This window comes from Zootoca vivipara, chromosome 15, assembly GCF_963506605.1.
Source record: "Zootoca vivipara chromosome 15, rZooViv1.1, whole genome shotgun sequence".
In the NCBI taxonomy this organism is placed as follows: Eukaryota; Metazoa; Chordata; class Lepidosauria; order Squamata; family Lacertidae; genus Zootoca; species Zootoca vivipara.
Window position 1 is genome coordinate 2,060,103 of NC_083290.1, and position 14,818 is coordinate 2,074,920.

Below are 14,818 nucleotides of genomic sequence, written 5' to 3' on the forward strand. Positions count from 1 at the left end.
GCTTGATGTTTTCTGACCTCGCAGACTGCAAGATGAACCATGGCACTGCCGCAGAAGGGACGTCTTGATTATGATAACTGGCCAATCTAGGGTGTGTTTGGATTTTATTTTATTTTGCCTAGAGCAGCCCAACCACAGAAAGAACCACTTCTGCTAAATAGTCGTGGTTCTTTTCTAAGAATTTCCTGAACGGGAGGGCCCTGGCGGAGGGCCTGAGACCTCGGATGGGCTCCTCCAGGGCAGGCTCGAGGCTACAGGAAGTGGCATTCCGGCACCGGTGCAAGTAAAACAAATCCCACCCCAGAGACCCCTCGGGAGTCTTATGTGACTTAGCTTCCAACTGCGGAGAGTTAGAAACCGTGGTTTTCCCCAGGAAGGCATGGGAAATCTGGCCCCAGCGCCCGGTGGCTTTCCCCTACAGATCTGTGGGACAGAACAGAGCACCAGCTTCAGTTACGAATGAGTACGTGGTTTTATTGTACGACACTCGTACTTCCTTTGACTTGCCAGCGGGTACAACTGTCCCACGAGGGCCAAAATGGAGCATGCATGTCCAATAGCAGTGTAACTTGGGAAAGTGGGTGCCAAATAGGGGAAGGGCTGAGCCTGCAAATCCTGCTCGCTGGGGGCTTTCCCAAAGGAACAAATCTGGTCCCTGGTGGCACAGAAAACCAGCACAGGCAGAGATATTTTAGTTAAGTAGCAGGTGCCAGACTTAAGAACGTAAGAAGTGCCTGCAGGCTGAGGCCAATGGCCCATCTATCCCAGTATCCTGTTCCCAGTGGGAAACCCACAAGCCAGACCTGAGCACAAGAGCAACTCTCCCCTCCTGTGGTTTCCAGCAATTTGTATTCAGAAGCATTGCTGCCTCCAAATAGGCAAGCAGAGTACAGCCATCCTGACTAGCAGCCATTGATAGCCCTCTCCTCCACTAGCCTTTTTTGAGCCAGTGGGTACATGAGGGCACGGCATAATAATAATAATAATAATTAATAATAATAATAATAATAATAAATGTAAGGGGGAGGGATTACAGAGAACCCCCCCCCCTCATCAGAAGCAGCCCATCTCCAAGCAGTCAGGAAAGCGCGGGGTCTGAAGGGGTGAGTCAGGAGAGCCCCTGCTACACAGGCAGGAAGAGGGAGAGACGGGAAGGGGGGACAGGCAGAAGGCAGACCGTAGACCCTTCCCCCCAACACCGGAATTGAGGAGGAGGAGAAAGGGGAGGAGATTCACTGTCCCGAGGCTTTTATGTTGGTTCCAAGTCGCGAAAAGGGGCAGTGCCGGATTCTGGATCGGAATGAGGAGACATGCAACCAACAGCTCGTTACACTGTAAATAAGGTGCACTAATAAAGACTGTTAAAAGACAAGCATGTGGAAAGTCGTTACTCTGGAGAAGTCGTAACAACCCTGACAGTAAAGGACCCCTGGATCCTTTAAAAGTCAAAGGCAACTATGGGGTTGTGGGGCTCATCTCGCTTTCAGGCCGAGGGAGCCGGCATTTGTCCACAGTTTTCTGACCACCAGGACTAAACTGCTTCTGGCGCAAAGGGACACCGTGACGGAAACCAGAGCGCACAGAAACACCATTTACCTCCCCGCCGCTGCAGTACTTATTTATCTACTCGCACTGGTGTGCTTTCGAACTGCTAGGTTGGCAGGAGCTGGGACAGAGCAACGGGAACTCATCCTCGGTCTCTGTCCAGTATACCTGAAGGAGCGTCTCCTCCCCCATCGTTCTGCCCGGACACTGAGGTCCAGCGCTGAGGGCCTTCTGGCGGTTCCCTCGCTACGAGAAGCCAAGTTACAGGGAACCAGGCAGAGGGCCTTCTCGGTAGTGGCACCCGCCCTGTGGAATGCCCTCCCACTAGAGGTCAAAGAGAACAACAATTACCAGACCTTTAGAAGGCATCTCAAGGCAGCCCTGTTTAGGGAAGCTTTTAATGTTTGATGGATTTCTGTATTTTAATATTTTGTTGGAAGCCGCCCAGAGTGGCTGGGGGAACCCGGCCAGATGGGTGGGGTATAAATAATAAATAATAATTATTATTATTATCATCATCCCATCGCGGGGATTTGAACCACTGACCTCCTGATCAGCAACCCCAAGAGGCTCAGTGGTTTAGACCACAGTGCCACCCACGTCCCCATGGCATAACAGCTGCCACCCATAAAAGAGAAAAGAGAGAGAGGACCGCAAATTGGAGTGGGCCTGCCCTCCTCTCCTTGATGGGAGCGGCAAAAGGCACTCACACATTTGCACCAATGAAATATGGGCATGTCTTAGGCGAAGGGTGCATATTCAATGCGGGAGAAGCTGAGCCACAAACAGGAACTGAGCAGTAAGAGCAAAAAGCCCCTCTTGTGCATTGGGTTTTTTTTTAAAAGAAGGGGATAGTTCCTGAGACCTTTTGCAGGTATGTTAAGACAGTATGGATGGGCACGCAGTCACCCACGGGCACCACGTTGGCAACCCCCTGGTTTAATGTGATCCGGCAGGGCTTTATACAGTGCAAGGCATGTCCTGCTATGAAGCCAGCAGACGCTAAAATGGGAAGTGCAGCTTCTTTCCCCTTAACTCTCTATATGGACTCCGGCTTCCTGCTAGCTCTCCAAAGGCCTGTCTGGCATCAAGTGGATTAGCGTAATCTAATTTGCTTGCTAAACCAATCTGGGCAGCAATAATTAGCAGGGTGGTTTTTGACATAAGATCACTGCTAAACAGAGCACAGAGAGGCAAAGGGGACGGCCTGCCCTCAAGCTGCCGAAATGGGATTTGCTGAGCGCCGAGGGTGGAGGGGAGGAAATTTCTAGGACCGGCAGGAGGAGGAGTCATTCCCCTCCCTGCTCGCTGTTGGATGTCCTTCCAAGAGGGTGGATGGGTGGGACACACAGTCCAAAGAGGCTGCTTTGGACCCTGGGTCCTCCAATCTAGGAGGTTTAAAAATGCTGCTTGTACCAATCACAAGACCGGCCCACCAGGTTCTGCTGCTTAGGTATGTTTTGCAGCAAAACCTCTGAAATTTGTCTGAGCGTATGCATATCCCCACGGGGCTTAAGAGACAGCATACTCGACCCCTCCCATGGTTTAAAAAACAAATGAACTAAATTATCTGTCCTGGTCAAAGCTATTGATTGGTCGGCTGCTATGTGCAAGTCTCACACAAATAGCGGAACAGCAGATTCTGCCCTGCCAACCTAAGAACTGCCTTTAAGCTAAAGTGGGGAAGGCTCCAATGGTTTGGGGGCATTTTTACCCCTTGCTATGAAATATGGGACCCAGGTGGCGCTGTGGTTAAACCACTGAGCCTAGGGCTTGCTGATCAGAAGGTTGGCGGTTCGAATCCCTGAGCTCCCGTTGCTCGGTCCCAGCTCCTGCCAACCTAGCAGTTCGAAATCACGTCAAAATGCAAGTAGATGAATAGGAACCGCTACAGCGGGAAGGTAAACGGCGTTTCCATGTGCTGCTCTGGTTTGCCAGAAGCGGCTTTGTCATGCTGGCCACATGACCTGGAAGCTATACGCCGGCTCCCTCGGCCAATAATGCGAGATGAGCGCGCAACCCCAGAGTCGGTCACGACTGGACCTAATGGTCAGGGGTCCCTTTACCTTTTATGAAATAGTATCTCCCACCTCTTGCGAAGATGGCCATCTGTCAGGGATTCTTTGGCCAGGATTCCTGCATTGCAGGGGGTTGGACTAGGCGACCCGGGGGGGGGGGGGGACGGTGTCCGTTCCAACTCTCTGTTTCTGTGATACAAAGTCCGTTCTGCATATTCTGGCCGAGAATTCCAAGACCTTGGGAAAGGCCTTTTCCGTTCTTGATACCCAGGGTCCCTTTAAACCAAATTTGAACCCAGGACCTCTGGCATGGGAAGTAAGTGCTCTGATCTCTCAGAGATGTTAGCCAAGAAGTCCACACTTTGCTGTAATGATTCCTGCCCAGCAAGCAGTCATTCTACAGCCATATGGCTCCCGACGACCCAAAACAGGACTACTGGTTTTTGGAGACCCAGACCTCCACTACTGTGCCCTGAAAGGCCACCAAAAACTACCCTTCAGGAAAAGCAAACAGGACAGGTTCAACATAGAAGAGTCGCTCTCTCAATCGTCATCCCTCCCCAACCGCCCTCAAGTTTGGGAACCAAGTGTAAATATAGCAACTTCCTACTGTTATCTGCTCGTTAACCGGGGCTATTTCTAAACTGGAAAGCTGGCGTGGACCACAGAGTTAGGCGTCATTTCTAGGCTCTGACCAACGTCAGCACTTTTTCCATAATCCCGGAAAGGACAAATGTTTCCTCCGAAAGGGCCTCATCCCTGGATTTCGGAAGGGCTGCACAGATCAAAGGGCATGCTTAGGGGGGAAAAAATCAATAAATCCCAACTCCTCTGCCAAGGAAAGCTGAGTTCCGAAGCACGTCTAAACGTGCTTGCTCTGTATATTTATTATCTATATAAAAGCACTTCTAAACTGCTTAGCTTTTTTTTAAAAAAAAAATCTCTTTAGCAGCATACCAAAAAAACATGTTAAAAAGCAGTGTTACATAAACAGGAATCCAGGAACAACAAGGTCAATTCTTATGGGCTGGGCAAAAAAAGAAAGTCTCTCTAAATGACATTTGAAGCAGCTGGTGGGTAACGCATCACATATGACCATTGTGGGGTCACTGCCCTGTGATGTCTGCAGGGCATGGTGCCACGAGTAAAATTTCTCTCCAATGATCTAACCCAGGGGTGGCCAACTCCCAAGAGGCTGCGATCTACTTTCTGAATTAAAATTTGGCAGTAATCTGGGGGTTCAGCTGAAAGTTGTTGAGTTTTTTTGGGGGGGGAGAAAAGCCCCCCTTTTTAGGGGTTCAGCTCAAAGTTGTTGAGCTTCTGTGGGGGGAGCCAGTGATCCACCACAGACGTCCAGCGATCTACCGGTAGATCACGATCTACCTGTTGGACTGATCTAAGTGATCTCACAAGTCTACAGGGGGCAGACGGGAGGGTCTTTTCAGGCAACCTGGTCCTGAGTTGTTAATGGCTTTTATGGGCTAGCACAGGCATCCCCAAACTTCGGCCCTCCAGATGTTTTGGACTACAATTCCCATCATCCCTGAACACTGGTCCTGTTAACTAGGGATCATGGGAGTTGTAGGCTAAAACATCTGGAGGGCTGCAGTTTGGAGATGCCTGGGTTAGCAGCAAGGCCTTGAGCATGGCAGCCCAGGAAGTGACGCTCTCTCACCGCAGAAACAGAAATGAAGTCTGCCTCCGGTTGTTACAGGTGGCAAGCAAAGAAGTCCCACCTCCCAGACACTGCGGGAAGTGCTTTATTCTACCTATCCTGAATCTTCACTCGATGTCCATGAATTCTAGCATTTCAAGAAAAGGAGGAAAAGTTTTTCTCTTCCCATTTTCTTGTATTGCTTTTATACATGGAGGTAATTAAATTCGACCAGTAGGCAACACCGTCTTCTCAAAGCCAGTCCTTAACACTCTAAAATAAAATAAAATAAAATAAAATCACTAATCAAGTCAGTTCTTAGGGCATCCAAGGAAGGAGGACCTTCCTTTGCCCAGGGATTGGCCACGCAAAAGTTTCCTGCTACCCCTACAGCTCCGAGTATCGACTGACACTGGCCCAGCACAAACAGGAGCGGATGATCAAAGAGTGACCCTGGCATGACTTTGGTGCTCCCAATTTGGTACTGCACAAAGCGGCCCCATTGTCCCCGTCTGCGACCCCTCGTTCTCCTTGCTTGAAAGCCCAATTTATCAAAAATAACCCAAGAAAGCTATCCACGGAAAATGTACAAAGCCGTCAGTGATAGCGCAGAACAATGATTTGCAGATCGGTTGGGAGCCGGCGGCAGTGCTGAGCACACCCCTACCCACCCGATGAGCACTGGGGGGAAGATGGGGTCATGACCTGCTCCGTAAGAAGAGGCTGCTGGATCAGGCCCATGGCCCACCTAGACCAGCATCCTGTTCTCACAGCGGCCAGCCAGATCCCCCAGCGGGAAAATGGCAAGCAGGATCCGGGCACAAGAGCAACTCTCCCCTCCTGGGGTTTCCAGCAACTGGGATTCAGAAATATCGCTGCCTCCAGCCGTGGAGGCAGAGCCTGGCTAGGAGCCATCAGTAGCCCTCTCCTCTTCCATGAATTTGTCTACTTCTCTTTTAAAGACATCTAGGCTGGTGGCCCATCGCTGCCTCCCGTGGGAACAGGTTCCGTAGTTCAACTCTGCACCGCTCGTGGGAATATGAACTGGTTCTAGGATTTGGCAAACGATCAGAAGAACATCGGAAGAGCCCTGCATCTGGATCAGGCCATGGGGCAGCCCATCTGGTCCAGCCTCCTGTCTTTACAGTGGTGACTTAGATGCCCCAAAGGGAAGCCCGCAAGCAGGAATTGAGCCTTGCAGCAGCTCTCTCCCCCCCTTGAGAGCCCCCCTCAACTGGTTCTCAAGAGGCCTCAAACACTGTAGGGAGAATATAGTCATGGTGGCTAGCGGCCACTGGTGCCTGCATCTGCCCTGAATTTGTCTAATCCTCTTAAAAGTGCACAGGAAGCTGTGTATGAACAACACGGGTCCATCTAGCCCAGGCACCCCCAAACTTCGGCCCTCCAGATGTTTTGGACTACAATTCCCATCATCCCTGACCACTGGTCCTGTTAGCTAGGGATCATGGGAGTTGTAGGCCAAAACATCTGGAGGGCCACAGTTTGGGGGTACCTGATCTAGCCCAAGCAGCATCTTCTCTGACTGACAGCAGCCCTCCACAGCCTCTCAGGCCAGGGAGGGGTCTGCCCTACCCCCTGATTCAGAGATCCTTCCAAACCACAGATGCCAGGAATCCAACCTAGGGTCTTCTGTATGCAAATGGCTACTCTGCCAGGAAGATGTGGGCTGGCTGCTTCCAACTCTCAGTGGTTATTTAAGTCTTTATTTGCATTCATTTATTCTGATTTTGTTCACGCTAAAGGGCCAGGAAGGGCACTGACTGCCCTCCCCTGCTTTGAATGCCACGGCTGTTTGTTCATTCGCTGCTCCCAGAGTTTCAGGAGAAGATGCCTGCCTGTTTGCTGAGTCAACCATGAGGACTAGAAGCTTTAAAAACAGGGATTTCCAAGGTTCTGAATTCTGAGTTCCACACCTCTCTCTCAAAGGGGGTGTGTATCAGAATTGTGCATCAAGTTCCCAAGCAGAGCCATAAGAGAGGGGAGGGCACACAGAGAGGAGGAACGAGACGCCAAGGGCACTTTACTACAGCAAGGGGGAGAAGCATTGTCACAGGCACCCTAAGGCAGGCATCCCCAAACTGCGGCCCTCCAGATGTTTTGGCCTACAACTCCCGTGATCCCTAGCTAACAGGACTAGTGGTTGGAGAAGATGGGAATTGTAGTCCAAAACGTCTGGAGGGCCGAAGTTTGGGGATGCCTGCCCTAAGGTGTCAGTAAAGGACATGTGTGCGAGACTTACCAGCCTGATGTTGTCCTCTGGGCGGAGCAGCATGAACATTGCTTGGAGGTGTTGCTGGAGGTCACCTGGGATGGAGAAGGAAGGGTCAAGGTGCAGAGCATGTTTGGTACAGTGCTTAAGTCTACAACCTGGGAGACCAGGCTCAAATCCCCACTTGGCCGTGAAACTTGCACTGAGTGGTCCTGGGCCAGCAGCTACCTCTCAGCTTAACCTGCCGCACAGGGATGTTGTGGTGGTTAAATGAGGAGTGGGGGAAGAACTACGTATACACCACCTTGAGCTCATTGAATAAAAAGGTGGGATATGAGAGCATTAAATCAAATGAACAAAACACAAGTTCTCTCCTCCAAATCCCAAACATTTCCATGTCCAGGATTCAAGGCCCATGGAGAAGGGGTCCAGCAAGTATTAGCTTTGCTTACAAGGCCTTGCTACCACCTCCTCCCCATGAACCTTGGTCCTCTGGCATGTGCAGATGACAATGCAGAGAGCTGCAGGATGGCGAAGGAAGGAGGCAGCAAGAGACTTTCCTGCCTCCCCATCTTCAAACCACAAAGGAAAGAGAGAGACCGTCTTTTTGGAGGCTGTCGGGATTCCTCCTCACCACAGCCAGGCCAACACCGCCCCGCCACTGCGGCCACATCCCTGGGTGAGTGGAATTCTGGATCATGGACTGGGGCCGGCCCATCCATTAGGCAAATGGATATAATTGCCTCAGGTGGCGGCTGCCGCAAATGCTCACAGAGGCACCACCACAGTTCAGGAAGACATTCCAGCTGGGAAAAGCATTCAGGGAGGGTGCAGAGCAGGGTATGAACAGGGGAGAGTCCTGGGGGAGGCACCAGGGGCCATATTTCAAAGAATCATGGAATTGCAGAGTTGGAAGGGGCCACGAGGGTCATCTAGTCCAACCCCCTGCAATGCAGGAATCTTTTTGCTCAACGGGGGGCTCAAATACACGACCCTGAGATTAAGAGTCTCATGCTCTAACGACTGAGCAATTTTACAGATAAACCTGCCCCACTGGCTCTAAGGCTCCCCCCGCCCCCTATTATAGAAAGGTATTGTAGGCTTACTTTGGAACAGCAAAACAAAATGTTAACATATGACCTTTTCTGGTTTGGGGGGAAAGGTCTTTAAGGAAGCAATGCCGCTGATTTAGTAAACGGTTCCAAAACAGGCTATCATCATCTGTAAAAGCCTGTTTACTTGAGCTGTACGCAGAACGTTCGCAATGATTATACTGTATAATTACAGAAAGTAAAATAATGAGTTTCAATTTTATTTCAGGATTACTTGGGTATGGTTTGTTTGCGGGTTAAGCATAATTTCAGGGTGTTAATTATAGTAGAAGGTTAGACTTTACAACAGATAACTATCTTGCTAGATCTTACTTTTTGACAATGCGGAAGGAAAAACACCACTGCTTATTACTGAAGGAGTGGTATTGAATTACCGGTATTCCTCTGTATGCTGCGGGATGTATATAAAATCTGAAAATACTTAACAGTGCTTAGAGACAGCCTTTCCCTAACCTGGCGCCCTCCAGCTCTTTTGGACTACAACTCCCATCAGCCCCGTGGCTGGCTGCGGCTGATGGGAACTCTAACGCCAAACTGCTGGAGCACATCAGGATGGGGAAGGCTGGCCTGAGGCCATTTTCATGGGCAGCCCAAAATAGGCAAAAAACCCAAGGAGAGACCTGGGTCTTTTTGATTTTGGGGTGGGAGGAAGGTACAGAGAGGGGGGCGTTACCTGCATGCTTGTTGCGCCGGTGGCTGATCCTGGGGGTCGAGGATCCATTTCCACGCGGGAGGAAGAGGGCGGCACCTTTTACCGTGAGAAAACTTTCGCTAATGCTGCAAGAGAGAGAGAGAGAGAGAGAGAGAGAGAGAGAGAGAGAGAGAGAATTAGCTAAAAGGGGAACAAAACCTCATATATATATTCTGTTGGGGGAAGGCATGAAAAGGTCATGGACCCAAAACAACAGCACTGTTGTCATCTAAGTGGGGGAAGAACATGGCATGAAATCAGCCTCCCCCCTTTTTTTATGTCACTGGGTGAGCCATACTGGGGGGCTTGGGGCAGAGTGGCTGTGGGGCTCTCTCATACACACACCCCGTCTCCATCACCAATTGCCTCCGTACACAAACACACCCTTTCATGGCTTGCAGTCATCAACAGTGCTGCAATCATCCTGAAGAGGCAGTGCTGCGCAGTGCTCAGAGTAGCAGGTGCACAGAGACCTGGGTCCAACCCCACCCTGGGTGGACCTTGGACCAGTCGCTCTCTTTGGGCCTCCCCTGCCTCGCAGGGTCGTTGGGAGGTTTTTATTAAAAGGCAGAGGGACGGGGACATATGCAGCCTTGAGCACCCGGGGAGGAAAAGTGGGGTTGCAAATGTTCTAGCTATTTACAAGGGGCCCCCACAACAGAATGCTGAAACGTGGCCTCACCATACGCAGGGTCAGACCATGATGGGGTTTGAGCGCATGAAGGGGACACAGGGCAGGCTTGGAAGGACCACAATGAGACGCTCTTGCACATATTTGTCTCCATGGACTGCTTGCTAGCAGGGCACACAGAATTGTAGAGTTGGAAGGGACCCCCAGGGGGCATCTAGCCCAACCCCCTGCCAGGCAGAAATCACAGCTAAAGATCAGAGGAGTCCTGCTGGATCAGGCAAAAGGGGAATCCTGCTCTTGCAGTGCCCAAATGGGAAGCAGGCCAGCAGCAGTAACTCTTGCCACCGAGGGTCCTCAGTAATTGGCATTCAGAGGCCACGTGCCAGTCTGATGGGGATTTTGATGCCCAGGCAGCTCTGCAAATGTTCTGCTGCAGCAGCAGCAGCAGCAGCAGCAGCAGCAGCAGCAGCCTGCCTTTCGGAAATGGTTCTTTAAAACACACACACACGAAAAACCACCCAGACATTTAAGGTGGCTGGCTTCTCAAATGCCCTATTTTTATTTGAAAAGACATCTGCAATCTGTTGCGAAATCCATTACAGCTGCCCTGTCTGTGGTTAGAAGTCTCACTCCCGATCTCTTCCGCAGAAGCCGGGGCCCACGCTCTCTCTCGCACACACAAAGTTGCTGCTGTTTTGCTTTGTGTGTTTTTTATTTATTTAAAAAGGGGTCAGTCAGAAACCACGGTGCTAAGCGATCCAGACTCACCCCGGCGCTGCCAAAAGGACTCCCTCTGCCCCATGCTTTAAAAAGGGAGAGAGAGAGAACTCAACTCGGCCAAGATTTAAATGCTCCCAAGAGAGACAAGGAACCTCTCCTCCTGCCTCCCCCCCTTTCCTTCTCATGTTTAATGAACCAGGCAAGTCTATTTGGCATCTTCAGTGGGGTTTATTTAAAGAAAGGGAAGTTTAATTAAAGCACCCAGCCTGCTGCAAAAAGAAACCTATAAAATTTATTTATTTTTTATTTTGAGAGGAGGGGAATTAGATAAAGAACAGGCCAACTTTGCAAATGCTTTCTTGGCAAATGCCTGGAAGGAAAGGCGCTTTGTTTTGTTTTTGCATTGCCGCAATCTGTTGTGAGCTGCCCAGAAAATCATCTGATGGAAAAGTGCAGCAGAGCGGCTCCAGAAGAAATACATTCAGGACCCTTAGGAAGTTCAGGAACAGGAAACACTTAGCTTCCAAAGTACGTGAGGTGATTTTTTTTTAATTAATAGGAAGTATTAGGACTGAGAGACAGAAATGTATTACTAGCAATGGCATGGCAGTTCCATTAAGTGGCCACTGTTAGTAGCCACTGATAGACCCTTTCCCTAATCACCTTTCAAAGCTAATGATCACCACCACCACATCTTGTGGAAGTGAGTCCCACAGGTTAATTGCATCTCTCTAAACCAGGGGTGGGGGTGGCCAAATCTGTCATCTGCTCAGACACAGGGAGAACAGGAAGCTGGACTAGATGTTCCCCCTCTGGCCTGATCCAGTAGCCAGGCTCACTTCTGATCTTCTTATGCCCCCTTTAAGCAACTTGCAAGAAAAACACAGGACCAGTAACATGTCAAAAGCGGAGGCCGGCCAGCAACGGTGCCACAGGCCATGAATCACCTTTTATTATTGCGGCTGAATCATCAACATTTACGACCTTATCTAACCATTCCGCTTCCCACGTCACGGAATAAACATTGCCCCACCCCATCCCACCCCGGATGTTATCGAGCCTCGGCTTCTCAAAAGCTCTGGGCACGATGCCCACAATTCGGCACACCTGAACCCCATCACCAGGTGAGGAGCTCTTGACTTCCAGTGAGGAAATCTCGCTTGGCGTGGCTTATAGAGAGACAGAGAAGAGAAGGCCAAACCACGTGGGATTTCTTTCAGGGTTGACCCACATCCACATCAGCTTCTAAACTGGCCTTTCTCAATCTGCCCCATTCTGCATGCTTGAGACTACAGCTCCCATCAGCCCCCAGGAAGGCTGCTTTAAACAGGTAACAATTTTGCAATGCTGGTAAGCGGTCCTCCCCCCCCCCCCGACCAGAGGTTTTGGGAACTCTGCTCCCAGGTGGCATGCACAGCAGCTGGTCTACCTCTTGGCTCCCTACCCTAACTCGATGCTCCTCAAAATCTGCATCTTCTGCAAAGCTCAGCATCTCATCCCCAGCTAAAACAAAAGTTTTTGTTCACATTTGCTCCAGACCTCTCTCCTTCCTTCCTCTCTCACCTTCTGTGCTGCCAAAAGTTAGATTGGGTGCTCCTTGGGGCAGAGGCCTCCCTTGGCTGCTGCTCTGCAATGCAACACAATGCAATGCAACACACACACACACACACACACACACACACACACACACACACACACACACACACACAAATTTATCCCTTCCAGATCTCCTTGAACCGGGTGGTTTCTTACCAGAAAATGTTCAAAAGGCTAACCAGCACACAGTCTCCAAAGCAGGCCCTATTGGAGAGGCTAACTAAGTGAGGTTTTGCTCTTAAGAATGTGGAAAAACAGATTATTCGTGCATAACCAGAGGCGGGAGGTGAGAAGGCCCGAGAAGGTCAAATGAAGACAAACAGAATGAACAGAAAAGCAGCAATTGTCTTCAATACAAAAACAGGAACCCAAAAACTGGGGGGGGGGCGAGATGGGGGACGGACGGACGACAAGGAAGAAGACCCAAAGCAGATTATTATGGGGCAGAGTTGCAGAAATACAACCCAGCCTCATAGCTCACCTGGAGACAGGTGAAGCAGAACGCACACCTTTTCTTCGGCTATGCAAATCTGAGCACGCCACGTATCAGCTTCAGAGATAAGCCCCAGGTGAACACTGGCAGAGATTGCTTATTACTCAAAAGGAAAGTTTGCACAGGAGGCATGTACGGTATATGAACGGCTGCAAATCCACAAAAACAGGATGTTGCACTGGTTGGAGGACTCGTCCCGCCCTTCACATCACAGGCTCTATTTCTTGCACTTTCACCAAGTTTCTAGCCCTCATGATGTGCTTAGAAAGCTTGTAAGCTGTCCCTGTCTTTTCAGCGCAGTTCAAAGACCTTCCTCTTTATTCCAGCCTGCATCTTTCATGGGAACTACTTTTAACCGCTTTGCACACGTTTCTAAACATTTGTTTCTGAACGTTTGTGCTGGTTTCATATAGATGGAATTGTTTTTAAATATGAAACTTTTAAAAAAAGAAGTTTACATGCTTTTCTTGTTTTGCGGTTTCGTAGAACTGTGTTTCTGGAACCCACCTTGGGATCTGATGCTAAGAAAGGCAGCTAAGAAGTTGAATGAATAAATTATATATATATATATATATATATATATATATATATATATATATATATATATATATATATGGCGGTCTCAGATTCAATCCCCACTGGCATTTCCAGGTAGGACTGAGAGAGACAGCTGCCCAAAACCCTGGAAAGCTTCTGCTAGTCACTGTTGACAATACTGAGCTAGATGGAGCAGTGGTCTTGTATAAGAAGGTTCCATTTCTTTCTTTCTTTTTTTAAGAAACATGAGGACTAGATTCTTGGTCTGTCTCCATATAAGCCACCTTCCTACATTCCTGTTTAAATCAGCCCTTTAATCAGAACCATGTGGAGTTCAGCATCTGATTTGCATGCAGAAGATTCATTCCCCAACGGCATCTCCAGGTGGGACAAGGGGACAGACCGAAACCTGGAGATTTGCAGGCAATCCTGACTCAGCATAAGGCAGCTTCCTATGCGCCTGTGTACATAAGTAGGTTATTGGTGCAGAGAAAGGAGAGGAACTTGCTTCATTTTTCCATGATCTATGCAGGTCACAAAGTGTTTTTTTCCCCTTTCGTCTTCTGGGCATAGAATTTCAGCTGCCTTTGCAGGGTAAACACAGCTCTGAGCACACAGTGAGAGAGAGAGTGTGTGAGAGAGAGCAGCCTAGGAGATGATGGGGCAAGAGGCGCGGGGGGGGGGGGAGAGAAGGAGAAGGGAAAGACGCCGCACACGTCATTACGGAGCTGGGCAGAGAAAGAACAGGGAAGTGGAGCCTTCCGAGAAAGGAAGTCCAGCCCCGCCAAGCGTGGGAAAGTCACGCCGGCTCACAGCTGCTTGATGCAAACATCTGCACGGCCGCAGGTGCCTCGAAAACCCACAAGGCAATGGGGTGGGTTGCAGGGGCAGCTGTGCTGACTTGCCAGCGAACAAGGTGGTCGCAGCACACACAGAGAGAAGAGGCTTTTTCATTGAAGCCCCAGGGCTGGGGACTACACACCCTCTCTCTGCCAACCTGCCGCACTCCAGGTGCTGTGGGCTACAATTCCCATCGGCTCCAGCCACAAGACATGTGCACAAGTGGATCAGGAGGGGGGGAAGCTGTTATAGGGACAGGATATTGCATAAAGAGAATAATAAAGTGTTGTAAAGTTGCCGCACGCAAGGTCACCATCTTGCATCAAGACAGATTGATCCTGCACAATACACGCATGCCCCCAAAGCTGCCTTGTAACGAGAAAAGCCCTAAGAGGGCCTTCTCTGTGGTGGCGCCTGCCCTGTGGAACGCCCTCCCATCAGATGTCAAAGAGAAAAACAGCTACCAGATTTTTAGAAGACATCTGAAGGCAGCCCTGTTTAGGGAGGCTTTTAATCTTTAATTATTTTATTTCATTTTTCTGTTGTAAGCCGCCCAGAGTGGCTGGGGAAACCCAGCCAGATGGGCGGGGTATAAATAATAAATTATTATTATTATTATTATTATTATTATTATTATTATTATTATTAAGTTCATATAGCTGGCCAGAGTTGAGAAGGTTATTTTGACTGGCAACCTGGACACACCCAGGCACTGGCAGGCAGGAGAGCAATAATAAATCTTATCAACGTA

General features: G+C 49.7%; 1 protein-coding gene across 2 annotated transcripts in view; it reads right to left on the minus strand.

The window, feature by feature from the left end:
• SSH2 (slingshot protein phosphatase 2) overlaps window positions 1–14,818 on the minus strand; it is a 127,203-nt gene that overhangs the window by 33,197 nt on the left and 79,188 nt on the right. For both annotated transcript variants that reach the window (XM_060268515.1, XM_060268516.1), the window contains 2 exons: window positions 9,233–9,336; window positions 7,478–7,542 (listed from right to left, as the gene is read on the minus strand). In XM_060268515.1, coding sequence (XP_060124498.1) covers window positions 7,478–7,542; window positions 9,233–9,336 — 169 coding nt within the window. The remainder of the gene's footprint in view (window positions 1–7,477; window positions 7,543–9,232; window positions 9,337–14,818) is intronic.